The following is a 23,506-nucleotide window of genomic DNA, read 5'->3' as shown; positions in this document are numbered from 1 at the left end:
AATAGTTAATTAACTGGTTTGTTTGGTTTTTTTCCTTCAGGGAGGTGGTGCAAGCAAACTGTGTTCACTGGAGGAAGAAGTTCTCATTTATGTGCAAAATGAGTGCCAGTGCCACCACAGGCATCCTAGATCCGTGTATCTACAGAGTATCTGTGAGGAAGGTATAAAAATAGCCTCTTACTTCTCCCCTTTCAGAAACCATAATTAGTTCCATAGTCACTGACTCACTTTATTTAGCTCTACTTGATCCTTAGAACTGTTCTATGTAATTTCACTTCACTCTTACAGCAAAAATTTAAATTACTATGACAAATATGGTAAAGAATCCAAAATTATACATTAAGATATTCAAGGATATTATCTCACTGTCAGTATGCATATAAGTATTAACCTTATTTGTATTATTTGGGGGGCTCTGTATGTCTATATCCTACCGTTCATTAAATTCCTCTTTGTTAGGCATTGTGTTAGGGACTTTACATATATTATGTCTAATAACAACCCTGAAAACAGGTTTGTTTGTTTTTTCAATTCTGAGGAAAACTCAGGCTTAGAGAGGCTGTTACTAACCCAAATTCACATTGCTAGTAAATGGCAAAGGACGCAAACATAAACCTTTCTAATTCCACGTCCACATTTTCTTTTTTTTATGTATTTTCTACATATCAGGTTGAGGCATATTACCAAAAATCTACAAAAATGGCAATCTCAGATGGTTCAACTTAATCATATATAAAATATGTGATCCTACCTTTTTGGGGAGTGAAAAAGAGGGATCCATTAGTCACCAGTACTGGTGAATTAAACTACTGGCTTTAAAACGTAAATTTTATGTTTTACGTTTTATATACATTTTTTAAATTACCAAAGTAATACATACAAGTATACATGTTCAAAAACTAAAGAGAAGGACTTAGAATGAAAAGCGGGAGTTCCTTGCTTTGTTCTTTCCCACTCCAGTCTGGCATCCTTCTATATGAGATAAAAAGTTATATGCATATTTTTAGCTTTCTTATTCTGCTTTTGGAGTGAACTGTTAGCACTGTTATATATGTGGCTGTATTTTAAATTATCTTACATTGCTTAATCTACTCAGTTGAATTATAACAAAATATTATATATATATATATATATATATATATATATATATATATATATACACACACACACACAGTTTTAAGCCCTAAATGAAAATATACCTCTAAAATAGNTGCTGTCCTTTTGTTCTTCAGTCTAGTTGTGGAGGACGTTGCTTCACTGGCCCATGTTGGTATTATCATTGCGCTCTTCCCGGCTGAGGCAGATCAGTCTCCGGCCATTGGAAGGCTGCTCATGCTGGCTGCCAGCCACTCACGGTAGCTCATGGCAGCCCACTGTAGCAGGGACTGCAGCCTACGCCATTGCCAGCAACTCACGGCAGCCCAGCTCCAGGTCGAGCTGTTGTTCATTCACCATCTTAGCTGTAGAGGGCACAGCGTCACTGGTCTTCACGTGGGATCTGAACCCGGGCCCTGGTGCTCAGAGCTGGTGTCCCAAGCCAACTCTTAACCAACGCACCACTTGGCCGGCCCCTGGCTGATCTTATATGTGCCTAACGCCTCTCAGTCCCTTAAACTATGCATCTCCAGCCACCTTTTCCTTTTCTTCATCTCTATTCCTACTCCCATGGTCACACTCTAGACTTTACCACTAGAAACTTTACCATCTCCAAAATTCCAATGTCAAGTATCCCTCTCCTGCTACTACTACCTCTTATGTTTCCAGCCCTCTTGGTCTACTACTCACTTAGCTCCCCTTAATCTTACCACTATCTCTCTCTCAGCCTCCACTTGCTTTTGGTTTCTTCTTTATCCAGCTTAGATTCCATGATTATTGTAACCTTAAAAATACTTCTTACCTTTTTGCCTGTCTCCCTCCGTTGTCTTCCCCTGAGTAATCCCCAACCCTAATCAGACTCAACTATCCTCTCTGGGTCTGCACCCTAGTTGTCAAACATTGATGCAGAAGATCACACAACCAAGTCTAGCTGGCAGTACTAAAGCCATGCCCACCACCATCAAACAATCGTACTCTACTTCCTCTCCCAATTTCCTTGATATTCTGTTTCATACTTTTTTTCTCCTCATCTCTCCACACACCACTCTTGCTCTCAGTTAATGGCCTTGCTTTATCCTTTATTGAGAAAATAGAAGCCATTAAACTCCAATTCCCTCATCTTTCCATTATACAATTTACAAGTCTTCCAATCTCTCCAGCCCTATTGTCCTTTTGCCAGCTGTTACAATGAATGAAGTGTCCCTCTTCCTGTCAGAAGTCAATCCTTACTCTTAGGTTCTAGAATCCAAAGCATATCTATCAAGAGCTTTGCCCCTTGGATATTCACCTTTCCTAATCATCTCTCCCTTTAATGAACCATCCTCATTAACACATAAAGAAACAGCTCAGTGGGCTGGCCCAATGGCTCAGTTGGTTAAAAGTGCAAGCTCTGAGCAACAGTGTCACCGGTTTCATTCCCATATGTGCCAGTGAGCTCCGCCCGAGCTGAGCTGCTGCTGAGCTGGTGAGAGTGCATACTCTTAGCAGCAAGTGAGTTGCTGGTTCAACTCACACATGGTATGGTGGGCTGCACCCCCCCCCCTACCGCAGCTAAGATTGATCATGGCACATTGAGCTGAGCAGGCACAAGCTTCCAATAACGGGCGGCGGGATGGTTCAGTGTACAGCAAGGTTGTCGGTTCAACTCCCGCATGGGATGGTGGGCTGCGCTCCCCCGCAACTAGATTGAAAGCAGTGACTGGACTTAGAGCTGAGCTTGCACCCTCCACAACTAAGATTGACAGACAGTGACTTGACTTGGAGCTGATGGGTCCTGGAAAAACACAATGTTACCCTCCCCAATTACCCAATAAAAATCTTTAAAAAAAAAAAAAAGAAAGAAAAAGAAACAGCTCAGGCAACACTTCTCCAGCCACTGTCCCTACACAGTTCTACTCCCCTACACAATTTCTTGAAAGCTATGTGTGCTATCGCCATCTCCTTCGTGAAACATTCAAGATAGTCAAGAGTGCTGTTTCGATGCAATTAGAAACCAGATTGTAGAGTTCTGTGAAAGAAGAGGTGATGAGGAAACCAGCACAACAAGTGTAGGTTATGCATTTGGTATTTTTAGCATTTAAAGAGATAAAGTAATAGTGGACACATACTGGGGTGAAGCGATAAAAATAAAATGAGAATGTAGAATACGTATCAGCCATTAGTGTGTATATAACAGTGTGTGTGTGTGTGTGTGTGTGTGTGTGTGTGTGTGTGTGTGTGTGTGTATATATATATTACACTGTTTTTCATTGAGACCATAAGTTTTAGTATTGTGCATTGCTGGGTTCAGGTCTCACTCATCTCTGCCCTTTACTAGCTACCTGATCTTGAAAATGTCTCTTAATCACACAGGCTAAAATGCAAAGTATCGGTCTCTAATAGGAGTTTTGAAGATTAAATTAATCCATAGAAAACACTTAGCTTCTGCCTGGCACATAAGTTCTCAAATAGTAAATGTTGTTAATATTACTATTATCGTTATTATTCCCAGAAGAACATAATAGATCTTATGGCTGATTCTTAAAAGGCACTCAGCAACTAGCGAACAGCAGCATTTCAGAAAACATCAGCAAAGCTTTGATTCTGATCTAAAGCTGGAGCAAAGGCAGGAAGCATTCTACTCTTACAGGCCACCACCAGCAGGCACCCCTCCAAGTGACAACATGGCAGGTTGGAGGGAAACCTTCCAAACACTTAACTCTGCTGGAGGAAAGACCCACACTAGACCAGCACAGCACAGCACACACCCACAGGATCGTTACTGCAGAAGCACTTGCTCTTTGTTTCTGTCTTCTCTGCTCTGGTTTTTGCAAAGCCAAAGTTTTGAATGTTAAAAATGATTTTTAGGGCCGGCAGAGTGGCATTTGGTTAATAGTTGGCTTGGGACGCCAGCTCTGAGCAGCAGGGCCCCAGTTCGGATCCCACATGAGGGCCAGTGACGCTGTGCCCTCTACAGCTAAGATGCTGAACAACAGCTCGACCTGGAGCTGGGCTGCCGTGAGTCGCCAGTGATGGCATAGGCTGCAGTGGGCTGCTATAAAGCTACCGTGAGTGGCTGGCAGCCTGCATGAGTGGCCGGCAGCCAGCATGAGCTGCCAAGAGCCACCGTGAGCGGCTGTCCAGTGGCCGGCGACCAATCTATCTCAGCCAGGAAGAGCACAATGATAATATCAACACAGGCCAGTGAAGCAACATCCTCCACAACTAGACTGAAGAACAAAAGGACAGCAACTTGTCTGTTCCTCTCCCCCAATTCCCCAATAAAATCTTTTTAAAAAAAAATTATTTTTAGTCTGTGTCTGTATAAAGCAGCCATTTAATATCGGACATAACCCAATTTAGCCATCATTTTATTTAATGCTTTCTAAGTAGGAAATACTGGACTAGGTGCTCTAGAGGATACATAGGTTAGTAGGACATGGCTTCTCACAAGAGATTTTTTTGTTTTGGTTTTTGTTTTGATGTATATATTTATTTATTTTTAATTTATTTATTTAGTTTTTTGTTTTGCAAGAGATCTTTTATAATCACGAAATTTCTTTTTCTTATGTTTAGGTTTTGATCAGCATGCAGCTGATGTCTGGTGACCCGTGTTTTAAAACGTAAGTTGATGCTCAGTAAATGTGTTATTTATCTGAAAGTGTAGTAGTGATTTATGTGTTTAAATTTTTACAATCATATTTTAGCATTTACAGGCCAATACCAGTGAAGCGATGGTTCCTTTCCTAGGGGGCTGACCTGACCCTCATGGAAGTTACTGTTATCTATTACTAAAGGAGCTATCCACACTCTAAATAATTTTAGCTATATGTCTATTGCCATCTTTAGGTTTTGGGTAAAATTATACAAATTAAAATTTTTAATCTGACCTCTGTGGACAAATTTTCTTCAACAAATACCTAGTAAGTGCCTTACCATATGCAGGTCCTATTCTAAACACTTCAGAAACAGCAGGGAAAAAATAATCGACAAGGTCCCTGATAGCTTTGGAGCTTACATTTGAAAACAAACAACACACTAACAAGGAAATGTATAATATAAAGATGGCAATGAGTGCTCTGGAGAAAAATAAAGCAGGGTAAGAGGGCCATAGTGGGAGAAGTGCTGCTATTTTGTATGAAGTAGTCAGAGAAGTCCTCCCTGCTGAAGATGATATTTGAGCAGAGACGTGAAGGAGGTGGGAAACAGGCCATGCAGATATTTGGGGAAAGAGCATTTGAGGTAGAGGTAACAAGGACAAAGGCCTTGCAGGAGGAGGGTGTTTGACACCCTCAAGTGACTGCTGGGAGACCAGTGTGTCTGGTGTACAGTGAATGAGGGAGGAGAGAAATAGGAAAGGATACCAGATGATTAAGTGTTTTGTAGGCCATTATAATAATAGTCTTGAGCATTTTCACAGGTCCTCCCCCAGGCAGTGAGGACAGGACTTGGTAGCTGGTGCTGAAAGAAAACCCTTGATTGCATCCTTGCCCTGGGCCTGTGCCAGTGGCAGCTTTCACTCAATGGGACAGATAGAAAAAGAAAAAATAGTCTCATAGGCCACTTATAATCTGAGTGAGATAAAAAGGTACTGGAGGGTTTAGAGCAGAGGAGTAAAATTATCTGACTGTGGCTGCTGGGTAGGGGACAGACAATTTGTGGGAGCAACAAAGGGGGCAAGGGTAGAAGTCGGTAGATGAGTTAGGCGGCTGTTTGAGTAGTCCTAAGCTTTGGGCCTGAGTAACTAGAAGAATGGTTTTTCCATGTATTGAAATGAGAGAGCCTAGAAGAGGAAGAAGGTGGGAGCTTGGGTGTTGATCATGTTAAGTTTGAGATCCCTATTTAACATGCATCTGGGCATATCAAGTAGGCAGTTAGATATATAACTACAGCATTCAATGGGGATTCCCAGTTAGAGATACAAACTTGAAAATCATGACATCATCAGCACATAGATACTAGTTAAAGCCATGAGATATGATTAAATGACCAAGTGGGAGTGAGTATAAATTTTTTAAAAAACAACACAAACTGAGGTCTGGGACAATCCAGCATGTTAGGGGTTGAACATCCAGTGATGTAGGAGGAAGAACCAAAAGAGAACACTGTCCTGAAAACCAAGTGAAGACTGTGTTTCAAAAAAGAGGGAGGGCCAGCCGAGTGGTGCGATGGTTAAGAACTGGCTTGGGACGCCAGAGAGCCCCGGTTTGGATCCCACATATGAGGGCCAGTGACACTGCCCTCCACAACTAAGATGCTGAACAACAGCTCAACCTGGAGCTGGGCTGCCGTAAGTCGCTGGCGACGGCGTAGGCTGCAGCCCCTGTGGCAGTGGGTTGCCATGGGCTACCGTGTGTAGCCAGCAGCCAGCGTGAGCGGCCGTCCAGAAGCGGGCAACTGATCTGCCTCACCTGGGAAGAGCGCAATGATGGTGCCAACTTGGGCCAGTAAAGCAACATCCTCCACAACTAGACTGAAGAACAAAAGGACAGCAACTTGTCTGTTCCCCTTCCCCAATTCCCCAGCACTGTTCCCATCCCCCCAATTCCCCAATAAAAATCTTTAAAAAAAAAATGCTCCTAGTTTCTTAGTTAAATAGGAAACAACGTGATCATTATAGAGTAAGGATATGAAAGATGGAGGTGGTGGTTTGAAGAAAGAGGAAAAGATGTGTAAAAGGCTTCTCAGAGAGGGGGCAAGTGAACTGAATGGAAGAAAGTAGTAGGATTGCCTGTCAGCAATTGAAGATGCTTAATAATTAGATATGAAAGTTAATTAGATATTATTTAAATACCTGAGAAAAATATATTTAGAAAAGTAAAGAAACATTAATTACTTCCCTATGCATCAACTTCATGTTTTTAATAGAAACATCTATATAGTTCTCTACTCACTGTTTTGTAAACATGAAAATATATACTTTAATACAAATCAATTATTGATGAAACTGCATTTTCCTCTAACAGCCTTCCTGTGCTGTCTTCTCTCAAACCATAATTTCCTGGCTTATTTCCTGCTCTCTTGGGGCTAACCAGTTTTTGCTATACTATTTTTTATTTTCTAGGGTGACAATATGTTTTTCTACTGGAATCAGTTTTGGGTGAAATGAGAAAATGAGCAGCAAAACTGAGTAGAAGAAAATGAATTCATCATTTCCTCTCATGAACTTTCTATGAACAAATAGTCCCTTACTGGCCCTTTCTCTGCCATTTTATCTCTCTACTTGTGAAATTCAAACACTGAAAAGCTCAAAAATAGATCACTTTATGTTCTGTATTATCTCCACTAATATAATTCTGAGTTTATATTTATAGAGAAAGACTGTTATAATTTATTAGAATAAATAGACCTTACCTCATCCCAAGATACATAAAAGTATTTCTCAGGAGTATCAAACCCCCAATATTTGTTTTTCTCTTTTCTTTGAATATCTGAAATTATGCATCTATCAGTGGGAAAAAGGCAACACATCCATGCACTTGTATGTACTGAGTATGGATTGAATAGGAAAATGGTAGAACTACTGATGTAAAAAGGAAATTATTTTTATCAAGTTATATTTTAGTATATATCAAATATGTAAAATCATAGTACTTTAGAGCTGAAAAGGATGTTGGAAGTTGCCCAGTTTGGTGATTTTTTTTTTTCATAATATTTAGTCCTAAGATTTTTTTTGCTCAAATGTACTATGAATCCCAGTAGATGACATTTTTCTATTGAGAGGCAAAAATGTGTTGTACCCACTGAACTCCCTGATGGCGCTTCATGAAGTCAGTTCAGCAAGTGTTGGTATAATCCAAGTTCTCATTTTACAGATGAGGAAACTAAGGCACAGAGCACTTGAGTGACTTGTCTGCATTTTTGCCTATAAGACAGAAATTAAAATAACTGCTGGAGAACTTCATTCCATTTTCTCTGCTTTTGTCTGTCTTCAAATTTTTCATGATATAAAATTTTTTAAATACCTACTAGAAAAACTAATAGTAAAGCCAATCCTTAGCATCCTCAGATTAAATTCTAGTTTTGGTATCTTATGAGCAGAAGATCTGTGACATAAATTATATAGTTTTTCTGAAGCAAAGTTTATACTATAAGGCCAGTATTTTCTGAAGAAGACAGCTGGTAAGCCAACCTCTAACCACCTGCTTCAAACTCTGTTTTGTAATTCTCTAAAATATTCACCAACTCTTGTAAGAGAATGAAACTAACTCTGAAAAGAAAGGCAACCACTAGTGCTGATAAAGCGAAAGAATATTTTGAGAGAAAAATGTATTATACTGGCATCTGGTAATTTGGTGATAAAGCAGATCTAGAGGTATGATGTGACCCCTTGAATAGCTGTGGAGCATTCATATTCTAGAAGGAAGGAAATGACCATTTGTCAGCATGATTTAATGAATATTACAGTCTCCCAATTTGATTCTTGAAACAACTGTGTGATATGAATAGTAACCGTACTTGTGAGGAAAGACACTGAGGCTCAGAGGTTAAAGAGCTGGCTTGTCCTGGTCCCAGGATGCACTTATTCATTCATACCTGTGCACTGATAGCCTGCCATGTGCTCACATTCACCCAGATGAGTAAGACCATTGCTATTCTGAAGGATTCACTGTTTATGTGGGAAATGGACACACAACATATGATGTTATTGAGGCATAGAGGACAGAGTCCCCAACTACTTTTCCATGAAAGCCAGGAAAGTCTTCACTGAGGGGGTGACACTGAGCTAATAAGTTTTGGGGGTTTTTTTAGTTTTTTTGGCTTTTCAAAGATTTTATTGGGGAATTCGGGGGATGGGAACAGCGTTGGGGAATCGGGGAAGGGGAACAGACAAGTTGCTGTCCTTTTGTTCTTCAGTCTAGTTGTGGAGGACATTGCTTCACTGACCCATGTTGGTATTGTGATCATTGAGCTCTTCCCGGCTGAGGCAGATTGGTTGCCTGTCCTTGGACGGCCACTCATGTGGGCTCACGGCAGCTCACACTGGCTGACAGCTACTCACAGGTAGCTTACAGCAGCCCACTGCAGCCTATGCCGTTGCCGGCAACTTGCAGCAGCTCAGCTCCAGGTCAAGCTGTTGTTCACCATCTTAGCTATAGAGGGCGCAGCATTACTGACCCATGTGAGATCCGAACCTGCGGCTCTGCTGCTCAGAGCTCGCGCTCCCAAGCCAACTCTTAACCAACGTGCCACTTGGCCAGCCCCCTGAGCTAAGTTTTAAAAGATAAATAGGACAATAGTAAGCAGAGGAGGTGGATAGAGACATTCCAGGAAGAGAAAACGACTTACACAAGTTTATGGCATTGTTATGGGGCATGGAATATTTACAGAATACCAAGTAGGTAGTATGGTCATTTTGGGAGATCATTTTTCACATATTTTTAACATTACTGTGAAATTAAAATAAAATAATCCCAACTCTTGTTCTGTAATTGAGCTATATTAAATAATTTTCATAAGGGATATAAAAGCATTTCCAGAACGAAAGGGGTAACAGAATAAAAGCCGGCACATGATAGGCACTCTGATTATTTATTCAACACGACTGAGTTGTCTACGGAGACTTAGGAGAGCTGCCAAGGCACAGCTAAGATTTTAGATTCTAAATTTGCCTTAATATCAGTCCCTGTGGTTCATGAATTTTCCCCATCATGCTTAGTTGCCCCAGTATTAGAGCAGTTAGTGCAGATGGCTGAAATTATCGAGGGTTGGAGTTGTGCAAGTTTTCTCAGACTGCAGAACAAGGGGTGCCAAACTGAAGGTATTGCTAAGAGTGTTGTGGCTGTGGAGTCAGGCTGGACAGGAAAGAGTGGAGCCAGGGGGAGACTGATAGGAAGAAAGGGAAGAGGCCTCAGGCTGGGAGCTCTGCAGGGTCAGAAACCGGGCCTGAGAGGTGGGGGGACAGAGACAATGTAATCAGGCCATCTGTCAAAGGAAAACCAAAGGAACTGCCATTACAATGATAAGAATTTAGACAGGCAGGCATGAGCCACCATCAATGATAAATGACTGTGACTGTAGACTCCATTCTTTGTAGGTGTATTTCTTTTACATGTTAGCTTTTCTTATAAACTGAATGCAGGTTTTTTCACCAAGCTGTTTTGTATTAAGGCAGGTCCTCAAATAACGTTGTTTCGATATAACATTGATGAGATACCTTAGGAACTTAACCCTTGTTTCTATCAGTTAGCCTATGGTAAAATTGGTCTTGTTTGTACCTTGTTTCTCTTAGAGTCACAGAACCTATTGACAATGTTAAATGAGGACTTACTGTATTTAAAAATATAGCTTTTGGTAATTGAAGAAATAGGTCTAGGCCAGACTGCAAAGGGCCTATAGTACCACGCTAAGGAGTTTGAACTTTACCTCTAAGGAGCTATTGAAGTATTTAAATCGGGAAGTAATGTGGTCAGAGTGACCGGTTAGCTCAGTTGGTTAGAGCGTGGTGCTGGTAACATCAAGGTTGCCGGTTTGATCCCCGCATGGGCCACTGTGAGCTGTGCCCACCCTAAAAGAGTCAACTATGCCATTGTAGCATGAAAGCAATGTGTAGCCAATGACCATGGCTGTTCCCCAATAAAAATTTAAAAGACAGAAACGTGTTCATTTAACGCTTCAGAAAGACCACAGTGACAGTAGCATAGAATGGAGGTAGGCAGACTAGCTAAGAGACTCTTGCAGTCATCCAGGAAAAGGTACAAAGGCCAAACTAAAGTAATTAGTGGAGGCAGGGAAGAGATGGTAAATAGGAAACTATTAGAGAATCTGTGGGATTTGGAAATTGGATGTGGAAAAATGGGAGTAGGAAGGAGATAGACAATACCTAGGGTTCTAGTTTTGGTGACTTTGTGGTTGTGATGGCATTCACCGAGATGAGGAATACAAGAAGAAAACAGATTTGGGGAAAGAAGATAAGTTTAGTTGGGGATATATTGACTGATTTACTTGCAGGGCAAATAATTGAAAATTTCTCAATAGGACGTGGAATTTCGGAAATGAGAAGATCCTAGGATATAAAGAAATAAACTAGGTTTAATGGCAATCTTAAATGTCTATGTCCTCAACGACCTGAATTAGCTTTGTGATTCCCTTCACCATCTTCCTATTTTATCTCAGGTCACCAAGGAATGGTCTCTAGGAAAACGTGGTTTTCCTCTGGAAGATCAACCTCACAAGGTTAGGGATGTTTTATTTTAAAAAAATAAAAAAAATTCCTGTTAGAACTCCAACATGGAGATAGGAGCCTTGAATTAACCAATAAAAATATATCCATCACCTACTTCTAGAGAATCCAGCCCAAAACACAAATCTATAATAAACAACCAGGGTTCTTTATAGACTCTCCCTGGAGCAAGTGAGCATTTACAGAGAAGAAAGTAGACAAGAAAATCACAGATAGTATTTAAGAAGTTAGGGAAGTCAACAAGAGCGCATAGGCACTGAGGCAGGAGGCAGGAGGTTTTCCTCTACAACCTCAGATGCAGAGGGGCTTGGAGCTGCCGCCTCCACCTCTCAAATGCCCCCCTGCCTGGTCTGAGCATTGAGTTGACCATTGAAGCCCCCTCCACTGTTAGTGCTGGGAGCACACTGACAGTCCTTCTCTTTTCCGGACTCCCTTTCTAGTCTCACATTTTTTGTTGTATAAAAAATCCCCCCACCCTGGGCCAGCCAAGTGGCGTGTTGGTTAAGAGCTGGCTTGGGACGCCAGAGGGCCCTGGTTCGGATCCCACATATGCAGGCTGGTGACGCTGCCCTCTACAGCTAAGATGCTGAACAGCAGCTCGACCTGGAGCTGGGCTGCCACGAGTCCCCGGCGACGGCTAGGCTGCAGCCCCTGTGGCAGTGGGTTGCCATGGGCTACCGTGTGTAGCCAGCAGCCAGCATAAGCGGCCAGCAGCCGCCATGAGCAGCCATCCAGAAGCCAGGGACTGATCTGCCTCTCCTGGGAAGAGCGCAATGATGGTGCCAACTTGGGCCAATGAGGCAACGTCCTCCACAACTAGACTGAAGAACAAAAGGACAGCAACTTGTCTGTTCCCCTTCCCCCAATTCCCCAGCGCTGTTCCCATCCCCCAGTTCCCCAATTTAAAAAAACAAAAAACAAACCCCCCCCCCATGAATTTCATTCAAGTATTGAGGATGCTCATACATTATTTGTTGATTTTTATTAACTTTCACCTTCAAAGAGGTAACATTTCCAGGCACCTTACTAAGATTGGATTATATGACCAACCTCTAACAATATTTCTAACTTTCAGATTCACCCATAAACCAAGTTCTGATCCTTAGAAATGTGTATTTACAGGCCTCCTTCTACATCAATGTCTATACCAATTGCTGGTGAATCTGAATCTCTGGAAGAAGACAGAAAAGGTGGAGAGACTCTCAAAATCCATCTTGGAATAGCAGGTATGGATGTGTGGTTTATTGTTCTTTTTTTTAATTTGTGAGAAACAGTATCACTTGATGTCCTAAAAGATTCCCATAGTTCCCTTCCAGATTTAAAATTCTGCAGGTATAGGACTTGAAGTGGCCAATGAGTATCAGCAGAGTTTTGATTATGCAGTTTTTGGTGAAGCCAGTGCTTCGTTTTGTCGAAGTGTTATGTTTGTTCTGACAGATTAAAAGCTAAATGTTGCAGTGACACACACCCTCCACTGTATGCTTCTACTCCCCACAGGTGAAAACAGGATACTGCAGGATTAGGATCAGTGACTCCTTCCTGTACTCGAACCTTTTACTAGATTGTTCTCTTTAGTATGTAAATATTCTGAATTTTTTCTCATGCAGAAAAAACAAAAACCAGTAACTCATTAATTAGCCCTACATCCTTCTCTAGCTACTGCTCTTCTGTGGGCTCTTGTTCTCCTTCTCCTCCCTCTTCCTCACACTTTTTATAGCCAAACTTCCAGAAATAATATACCACCCATCTATTCCTAAACACATATGCAGTCTGGCTTCCACCTTCATCTTCTTTCACCTTCCTCTTAAGTGGGGATGTTTCACAGGTTTGGTTCCCTTTGCTCACTCTCCCTGGACAATGTCATCTGTACTCCTGGATTTAACTGTCGCATAAATGTAAATGTGATCATGTCAATATGAGTTAAATGCTTTCGATTTACACATTTGTGTTGCCTCCACACCGCCCTCCTGAACTCCAGGCACACATTTCCAAATGCTTTTCGGAAAGGTCCACTTCATGTCACATGTTACACTGACATCCATCTGATTACCTTTCTCCTCAGCTAGTTCTTCATGATCAGGTCTTATTTGTCTCTCTGTGTCTCCAGGGTAATGCCTGGGGCACAGTAGAAATTCAGGGACTATTCAGTGAATGGGTGTCCTCGGGTGTGTCAGTTCCGCGCGTCCAGCACAGGCCTCCTACCTCTTCCTCTTCCTTTTCTCTCTCAGTCACCCGGACACACACTTCTGCTTAGTAACTGAGTCCTGTCATTTGTGCCTGCTAAACATCTCTCCCTCTGAGCTGGATTATTGTGACAACCCTCACTCCTTCACCCTGTTTCTCCTGTTGCCAACGTGATCTTCCCAAAATGTACATCTCACCATGTCGCACCCTTGCCTAAAGCCATTGAATTCTTTCCTTCTTTAAACTCACAGGAGGTCCTTCATTCGCAGGCACCTGCTCACCTCTCTTTTCCCTTCAGTCATCTACGCCACTACCCTACATGCCAGTGTTACCGGACGATTTCCTTTTCTACAAACAAGCCATGTTGTTCCCTGTGCTTTTCCTCAGCTAATCTGGCTGAGGAATTCCTAGACGTTGTTAAAGACCTGGAGTTAACCTCTTCTGTGGGGTCTTTCCCCCATTACCAGGTAGTGTTCGATGCAGTTGTCTTTTGGAGCTCTATTATACTAGCTCCTTTTTGGTGCTTGTTGGTGCTATTTTAGTACTTGCCACTAAATACATTGTATTATAACTGCTTCTGCTTCTAAACTCTGAGCATATATTTTTTTGTCTTACTTATTTTGTACCCCCTATGTACAGTATTGGGCACCTGACTTGGTAAGAGCTTAATAAATATTTATTGAATGAATAAGTTTTATAAACCAATAGATAAATGGATGAGTTAAGATCTGAGCCAACCATGGGAGTAATGGGTTAGTCCTGTGTAATTCTTGATATGAACCAACTCTTTGAGTTCAGGCTTTGTTGTCACCAACCTTTGGACTTGGGACCACTGTAAACCAGGACTGGGGATGCTGGTTTGGATTGTATCTTACAATCTCCAGAAATGAGAACCCTTTTCCAAAGGGCCAGCTCTCTCCGGTGCCTTACTTGTTCAGCAGCATTTGTTGGTCCAATGGTGTTCAGTATCATTTATACAACTGCTGCCATAATTGCTGTTAATCAGTTGCTTTCCTTTGCCTCTAAGTGAGAAACAGTTCTAGTTTCCCAATATTTCACCCTAATGAAAATGGTCACAGTTCTGCGTTCTGTGGAAGAACCCTGGTTCTGGACATACATAGCTGTCATCTGGAATGTGCACTTTATCAGGAAACTACTAGAAATGGCTTTTTTAAATACATTTGCTTTGAAACTGAATACTGTAATCTATTTCTTAAGAGCCTTTGCTCTCGGTGCTGTATTCCATGCTGTGTTGACTTCAACCACAGATATTTGGCCAAATTATAGCCTAGCACTAGCAACATTAATGTTAAAGTAATAGTGTTCTTTAGTTTATTGCCATGATGGTTTTTTGAGAGCAAGATTTCCTCAAAAAACCTGACAATTTTATGAGAATTTATAAGAATACACCTGATTCATTTTTATTGAAAATACCTAACAATAAAAACTGAAATAGTTTTCAGAGTGCTGTTAAATCTTATTAAAAGTACTATAGTCCTGGCATCGGCGGCTGCAGCAGGGGATGCTGTGAGAGTGGCAAGATGGCGGCATTGGCTGTGGGGGAGTCCAGGGAGCCCCGTCTTTACTGAGCACCACCGGGAGGTCTCCATCAACATCCCGCATCCATGGTGAAGCATGACATTCAGGAGGGAGGTGAGGAGGCAGTGCAGGTCAAAGCACAGAGCACTCTGGAACTGGGTCTCTCCTGGTGAAGACGACAAGCTGCAGGACTTGGAGGACTCTGAAGTACGCATGACCCTTCCATCAAATCAGCAAGGCTAAAGCTGCTCGTCTTGTCCAATCGCTTCTCAGTCTGTTTCTTAATATGGAGCAGCTACAAGGCAGCAGGTTGAGTTGTGTTTAGAGTGCATCCAATGGGACAAATCAGAGAAAGGAACTTTCTTACACCAAGCTTTGGAGGCAAAACTGGTGTCTTTGTACTTTGATACCAAAAGGTACCAGGAAGCACTGCATTTGGGTTCTCAGCTGCTATAGGAGTTGAAAAAGATAGATGACAAAGCCCTTTTGGTGGAAGTACAGCTTTTAGAAAGCAAAATATACCATGTCCTGAGCAACTTGCCGAAAGCCCACACTGCCTTATCTCTCCTCGAACCACAGCAGATACCTTCTGCTGCCCCCCCTAAATTGCAGGCCACTTGGGTATGCAGTCAGGTATTACTCATGCAGCAGAGAGGATTGGAAAACTGCATACTCATATTTCCATGAGGTATTTGAGGGTTGTGACTCCCATCGGTAGCCCCGAGGCCATCACATCTCTGAAGTACATGTTAACAGTGCAAAACCATGCCTGGCACCCCAGAAGATGGGCTTTAGTGAGTGAGAAGCTCTCACTTCAGTATGCTGGAGGCAGACAGAAGCATTAAGATGTGTGGCCCAGGCTAGCAAGAACAGACACTGGCAGATTTTGAAAAGGCCCTGCCAGATTACCGGGCAGAGCGCCAGGATGACCCAACCATCAGAACACACTTGGCCAAGTGGTGTGGCAACTTACTGGAACAGAATCCAATCCAAGTCACTGAGCCTTTTTCCCCAGTACAGATTGAACACATATCAAGCATCATCAAACTCCAAGGCCCATGTGGAAAGGAAATGATCACAGATGATTCTTGATAAGAAGTTTTGTGGGGTCTTGGGCCAGGGGAGGGTGTCCTGATTATTGTCAATGAACCCCCAGTAGATAAAACTTAGGAAGCTGATCTGGAAACGATTCAGAATGTGAGTAAAGTCGTGGATTCTCTCTACAGCAAAGCCAAGAGCGTGGTATACATTGGATCTGTAGTGGTCTTTTGGAGAGTGTGTGTGGCACGAGAGAAACCTATGGGGAAAATGCTAGGAGACTTTTTTCTTTTTGTTCTGCTTTTCCTTCGGAAAGCTTTTAAATCCTCATTCAGTGCGTCTGTTTTCCAGCTGATAGGCGTGCCAGTTTTCATGTAATCTTTACTGGCCCAGTTTGGGAGTGGGGACATTGCTTTAAAAAAAAGCAAAAGGTTATTCTAAATAAAAGGACCAAGGCTGACACTATCTACAGCTGTGCTCTCTGCTTCCTGGGAGAGGGCCACCAAGCCAGGCGCTCTGCCAGCCCCTGCGGCTCCTGACCCACCCACTGAGCATCACCTCTCCTTTCTTCAGGTGTTTGCCTAACCATCAGAGCAACGACTTTTTATTCTGTTTGTACTGAAACAAAACAAACAACTGTGTACAGACTGCTACGTTCTTTTTTATTTGAAATGAGGTGTTCGGTGTTCTTTCCCCTGTCATATGGCCTGTCGCCCGACCCTACCCTCCCACAAATGGCTCCCGCACACTCGCCGAAGACCCCGCCACAGCCACACAGCAGCCGCAACACCTGCAGGGCTCCGCTCTGACCTGTGAAGGAATGGGGACAAGGCCAGGAGCTAGTGTCACCATGGCCACACGGGGAGCAGTGGGCCCTCAGGGGGCCTGCTTGTGGCTCTTTTTAACATAGCAACCTAGATGAGACTTCAGTGTTTTAATTGCTCCTCTCCTCTTCCCTCTCCCTTCTCTTTCCCCTCTCTCAACCCGGAGACAGACCATCAAGTCTCTCTTCCTCCTCCCCCCAGCCCAGGGGAGGCAGACTACCTGAAATGCATTAGCTTCTCTCCCTGTCCCGCTCCTCTCCTGCTGTCAGATGGATTTATCCCTTTTTAAAAAAGTGAACATTGGAAATGAAACTGTAGGATGTGGTTTGATGGGCTTTTGTTTTGTTTTAATTTTTGTTGCTGGATTTCCAAGCAACCTGTCCCTCCCAGGGATCTTCTTTATTTACCTCTTAGAAATCCAAAGGCTGGGCGGTAGAGCCTGTGGCTAGCGTGCTTTGTGTTCCGATGAGGTTACATAGCCAGGCTTTAAAGCCACTGGGCAAGGCAGTTTCTGCACCGCCATTGTGCTCAGCTGTCTTCTCCCTCTGATCTCCTCTTTGCTTTTTCTTTCCCTTTCCCCCTCCTCGAACCTCCTTCCTGTTGGCCTCCTTTTATTTTTCTTTCCCTTTCTCAGATTATCCTTCCAGGTTATCATAATAAATTTATATTTTATAAAAGGATTTTGTTATACCAGGTTTTACATCCTCACTGAATCTGACTGGCTTTTATTTTCTTCTCCAAAATCAGGTTTTTGTTCTCAGTGTCTCTTCCCATCATGTCCAGTCGCTGTTTTGGTGTTGGCACCATCAGTACCAAATGTACACATGGTTCTTGCTAACAAACACCAGGTATATCTGATGTGTTTTTTTAAAAAAAAAAATACTGTAGTTCTAAGGTATTTATGGTTTTTTTTAAATTTTTTTGCAGTACATTTGTTTACACTGTACTGACTTAAAGGGATCTCTTTCACTTTGTAACTTATTTTCCTTGGTGATGAACTTGGCAGTTTAGGAAATCCGCAGAGTAGAATACGAGTTGACTATTGACTTGTTGGCCATAATAGTAACATTATGTTATGATATATTGCAGATCTCTCAGCAAAGAGTGCTTCTGTTCCAGAAGAACTTGGTGCCTGTGGACATTCCAGAACATCAAGCTATGCAAGCCAGCACTCCAAAGTATCAGGTAGAGGCCAGAAGTGAAATTGCATTCCTTAGACATTTATCGCTCGAATTTCATTTATTGAAATCGCTGTGGTGTGGGAGGAGAATGTGTGATGGCGGTGTGTTTTCTCTGATAGGGTATAGCTCATGCCACTCCCGGTCATCCAGTTTCTCTGAGTTCTGCCACAGGAGAAATACCTCCGTGGGAAGTACATCCACAGGCACTGAGAGTATCCTGGAGCCATGTGATGAAATGGAGCAAAAGGTAGTGGAGCCAAATCTGGATACGGCGGATAAAGAAGATACAGCTTCAGAAACACTCAACAGGTATCCTTTTGGCCTCAGTTTAAATGGGGAAGAAGAAAAAACTTTTGTTATCATAACTTAATAAAAAGGAGGGGAAATTTTTAATTATTTTCAAAGATGCCCAGTGAAACAAGATTCTGTAGAATCTCAGCTGAAGCGAGTTGATGACACCAGAGTAGATGCTGACGACATTGTGGAGAAAATATTACAAAGTCAAGACTTCAGCCTCGATTCCAGTGCAGAAGGTGTGTACATGACCATTGAGTATATATGGATGTATGTCACCCAGGCTTGTATAACCCAGGGGTCAGCAGGACCTCACGATACTGACTCGTGCACATTTGGAAAATAAATTTCATGCCCATAAAAATCTGAAGATAACTTTGTAGCTTGTTTATCTTTATCTAAGAATGAATGTTAATTTTGGAAAAGAATGAACTTGAAAAAGATGAATTTTAAAGGAAGCTTTTATTGTATTTTTTAATTATGCGCCAATGTCTACCATGTTTGTATACCTTGTGATAGAGAGCTGCGTCTGGTTTGTCAGAACTGGACGTTAGTACTTCAAGTCTCTATTGTAATTTGAAAGGTTGGGTGGTGATCTTGAAATGATAGTGAATAACAGAATCTTTTTCATTCCCTCCTTAGCATTTTCACTGGAACTTAAAATTTAAATACCACTAATTTGAAAGGTATAATTACTCATGCTAGTGTGAATAGAGAGCAGTTAACAATAGACTTGGTTTCATTGTATAACTGGTTGTAAAGAGAAATAATTAAACTTCACTTGTGGAAATTTGTAGGAAGATCTGTCTTAATCAGTTTTAAGAAAAATAGCTTTAGGAAAGCTGATGAAAAATAACTATTAGGATATCTTTTAAGTTGCCTGTTTTAAAACATGTGCGTAGCTCTTTAAAGTTTTTCATTTCTTTAGAATGTAAAATATGAATTTATTACAATATGAATATTACTTTACAATCTAATCATTGTACCCACAATATTTTAAATGTACATTGCAGAAGAAGGACTGCGGTTATTTGTGGGTCCTGGGGGAAGCACAGCCTTTGGCAGTCATCACCTTCCAAATAGGTATGTATTCCAAATAGCATCTCATTAAAATAAAGAACAGACTGACTTTGTCTTTTAAGTGCTAATGAGTAGAAGAAGAAGGTTATAAAGTTTATTTTAGACTGAGGCTACAAAACACAAGTCTTAGTAATTCCTTGAGAAGTACAGCTCTTCACATAGCTCTTGGTTTTCCTTATTCCAAGTATATTTGAAATTATGTAAGTTTATTTGTTGATTTCCTTAGATGTATTTTTAGAATGTATTAGTAGAGGACCAGTAGAGCATTGGGTGGGATGCAATACAAAAAGGACATTTAGAAAAGAGTTCTTAGTCTAATATTTTGGAAAGAGGAAAGCCAAATGACATTTTCAGTCAGTGGTCTTGTGTGTTATGAGTTGTTAGGTAGCCACTGAGCATCATCTGCTGATATTAACCTTTCTTGTGCTCTTAACTCCACCTACTGGAGTCTAACATACATATTAAGAAAATTTTGGAAAACCAAACATCATTTTGATAGTTATTCAGATTCAGGTGAAGAAAATGCACCTGCCAAACCTCACATTCTCATTCCTGGCACTGCAATAAATGATAATGAGGACACCTCAGGAATTCTGATCACTCCATTGCTTCCGCACAGACGGATCCCTGTCCTCTGTGCACCCCTGATACTCAGCATTTCCATGTGATATTTATGTAGAGTTCCAGCACAACTACAGAGGAAGTCAGAGTTGCAGGGGGAGGGAGCCCGCTTTGGTCCACGACAGTTATTCTCTAATGCTCAAAACCCAAAAGAATTTTTAATTCACTTCTTCTATTGATACTCATTTTATTGAGTACCTCCTATGTGTCTGGCACATCGCAGGGCTCAAAGGATACAGCAAACACCCACATCAACAGCTAACTACAGTCAGAGGTGATGGTTAGATAAGAGAGGGTCATAGAGAGATGCTATAAGGGAACAGTTAATTTGAAAAGAGGTTTACAGAGGATTAACACAATTTAGACCTTTCAAAACTTTCATTGACTTATCCATTCATTAAATTCTTTAACTATCTATTGGGCCAACTTGTAGGTAAGGATGCAAAGAGGAAAGACCTAGCTTTTACCCTCGGCTAGCTTATGGTCTAGCACCTGAGGTTGGCAAGCTACAGCCCTGTTGGCCCACTGCCTGTTTTTGTAAATAAGTTTTATTGAACTACCACACCTGTTTATGTATTGTCCATGGCTGCTTTGTGCTATAGTAGCAGAGTTGAGCAGTACAACAGAGACCATATGGCCCACCAAGCCTAAAATATTTATCATCTGACCCTTTCTTTCTAGCAGGTGAGATACACAAATAAAATAAAAATTTTAATAGTATGATAAGTACTATAATATAGAGAAATGGAGTAAACTGAGAGAGCAGAGATGGGACATCACTCCCAGACAGAAAACTTCTTGGAAGAGTTGACACTTGAAGAAAGTCTTTGGGTGAATAAAAGATAGATTGGAGTGTTACCAGGTGGGTATGAGGAAGACAAATATTCCTGGTAGTAGGAACAAAGAGAAGGAACTTGCAGGCATAATAATTATATAATTATATAATAAATATATAATAATTATAGATAACACTTATTGAGCATTTATTAGTTATGTGCCAAGCCTATATATGTTTCATTCAGTTCTTACATTATCTCTTTTAATACCCATAACATACTATTATTAGTTTTTAAAAAGAAGAAACAAAGATACAAAGAGGTTAAGGTAATTGACGCAAGGCCTTAAAACTATAATACTGATCATGTATAAAGATATTGCATTTTTGACTAACAGAATTCTTGCACTTCCTAGGAAAGTACATTAAGACACCACACTGCTAAAGCAGCTAAAAACTATCATCCATTATTTCTATGCAAGACCTGAACTGCCAGTCAATATGTGTTCTTGGATAAGACTGATTTTCAAAGATTTATATATTAAACATGTTCTCCACAGTGTGTTAATAGGCTGAGAATTTGGAAACATTACTAGATTACTGTGGGAAAATAAGTAGGAGAGGATCCGGGACTAGACTAATCCAATGTATTATAAACATTGAATATTTCAAATATTTTCCATCTGTGATATCTTTAAACCGTGTGGAAATCAAATCTGGCAGAAGATGCCTAAATGCACTCTCTCTTTGGAGCCAAGGTTGACTAGAAGAGTTTTAAACACGATGGCTTAAAATTTTTAAGTTATTTTTTTCCCCATTGTTTTAGGGCAGTGTCTGGCGCTTATGAACAAGTTGTGATCAAACGCTAGAAGCCAAGCTGGTGAACTGAAGCTTCCCTGTGGTTTAGTATGTGGGTAGTTGAGCTATGAATGCACTTTATTCAAGCATTTATGAGAAAATGAACCTCTTTAAAAAATGAAGATGTTTGTCTATCAAGAGGAAAGCCAACACCGATTTCTTCTCTGAAGCGCCCACCGCTATCCTTTCCCACGCATCAGAATGGTAGCATCAGGGCAGCGTGCTTCTGTGGTCACTGCACATGATAATGAAAAGACTGCTTTTTCTTTCAAAACATCCTGGTGGGGAAAACAGACCTCTGCATCTGAGTTGAGTTCTAATGCAAAAGTGTAAAATCTGCGATAGAGGTGCTCAACAGATCTGGGCTATAATTATTTAATTTCATGTTTGAAAAACAATAAGTGAAGATAATTTAAACCCTTAAGTTCTGTCAAGATAGTTATAATTCCTGTTAAGGAAATCTTCCATATTATACTACCTATAGTATTGTGCTAAGTTTACTAATTGTTTTTCATAATTGATATAAAAGTGTGGGTGTTCATGCTTTGGGAAAAAGTTATATTATAGTTTAAACATGTAAAATGCATAATAATTCTAAACATATCAGTCATAAATCGAATTAAGTGTTTTGAAGCCTGCAATACATGAATGGCTATAATGCCATTATTATGCAGTATGTATTGTTACTTGTTGATAATAGTTAAGCTATGCAACTCCCACTAAGCACTATAGAAGAAATTCAAGAGAAGTTTAATTAATATTCAATACGTTAGGCTGCCATAAGGCACCCTAACATAAGAGCTGTTTTAACTAACTGAATAATATCTGCTGACTTCAGGAGTCAAAATTTAGAACAAGAGGGAAATTGTGATATGATGAGAAACAGAGCAGCCTTTTCTCTCTAAGTCCTGACTTATCTGAAATTAAAAATCATTCCCAGGAGGTGGTAGATAAAAGGCAGGGGACAGCTGACATTGCTGACATGGACCTGTGGTCTTCTGTTGTAGCCCCCAAGATCAGACACTATGTTTTCTTCTTCCTATATCAGAAATTAGTTGTTTTGAGGAAAGAATAGAATATAACATACATCAAATAGAGCTTTTTAAAATAAGAATATCTAATCCAGATCCAGTTTAACAGCACGGCAGATAAACCTTAGAAGTTTTTCTTGTCTTACGTGACAGCATCTATGTTGAAAAGATCTCAGTTTTCTTGGAATTAGTCACTGAAAAAAAATGTAGAGTCTGTAGAACTAGAAGGTCCCAATCTTTACTCTTAAGACCGTGTCCAAGTAACATGACATGTTAGAATTACTTTAGTCTGGGGCAGGCCAAGTGGCTCAGATGGTTAACAGCTCGCTCAAGAGTTTGAGCTCTGAACAACAGCAGTTCGAGTCTTGGCCCGAGCTGAGCAGCCACTGAGCTGCCAACAGGTAGCAGGATGGCTCAGCTAAAAAAAAAAAAAAGAATTACTTTAGTCTGGGTATTTTCATGTTGGCAAAAATAAAGGAAAAAAATATTTTTAAGAAAACATTATTTTAATATCCAAATTGAGGTTTAGGAAAATTTGAATAATTCATGTTAGGACTTAATATTTCAAGAATTGGGTATTCCAAATGAATCCAATACTACTTTTACAAATAAATTCTGAGATTTATAAAGAGATGACACCCCAGTTTAGAATATTTTGAATATCAAGAGATAGGGTTTTCTGAGTCATTAAACTTTCTTGTTTTTTAAGATTTGTTTTTAAGAAAAAAAAAATTGACCTGAACATTTTAGTCTAACAAAGGAAAAATGTTATATTAAGTGATAAAGACGTGCTGTCTGTGAATAAACAAGTGAACTGATCTGTT

The 23,506-nt window shown here is 40.8% G+C and overlaps 1 protein-coding gene and 1 pseudogene across 1 annotated transcript in view; both read left to right on the top strand.

Moving 5' to 3' along the window:
• Positions 1 to 22,755, top strand: part of EEIG2 (EEIG family member 2) — a 78,932-nt gene extending 56,177 nt beyond the window's left edge. Inside the window, exons 5-11 of the mRNA XM_019628798.1 lie at positions 4,651 to 4,697; positions 12,380 to 12,483; positions 17,932 to 18,027; positions 18,143 to 18,332; positions 18,429 to 18,556; positions 19,331 to 19,400; positions 21,620 to 22,755. Coding sequence (XP_019484343.1) covers positions 4,651 to 4,697; positions 12,380 to 12,483; positions 17,932 to 18,027; positions 18,143 to 18,332; positions 18,429 to 18,556; positions 19,331 to 19,400; positions 21,620 to 21,662 — 678 coding nt within the window. The 3' untranslated portion in view covers positions 21,663 to 22,755. The remainder of the gene's footprint in view (positions 1 to 4,650; positions 4,698 to 12,379; positions 12,484 to 17,931; positions 18,028 to 18,142; positions 18,333 to 18,428; positions 18,557 to 19,330; positions 19,401 to 21,619) is intronic.
• Positions 12,502 to 17,917, top strand: LOC109374302 (26S proteasome non-ATPase regulatory subunit 11 pseudogene; annotated as a pseudogene).
• Positions 22,756 to 23,506: the final 751 nt, after the last annotated feature.

This window comes from Hipposideros armiger, unplaced genomic scaffold (genome assembly GCF_001890085.2).
Source record: "Hipposideros armiger isolate ML-2016 unplaced genomic scaffold, ASM189008v1 scaffold_808, whole genome shotgun sequence".
NCBI lineage: Eukaryota > Metazoa > Chordata > Mammalia > Chiroptera > Hipposideridae > Hipposideros > Hipposideros armiger.
The sequence above is the reverse complement of the archived record's forward strand: the minus strand, read 5'-3'. Positions and strand labels throughout refer to the sequence as shown.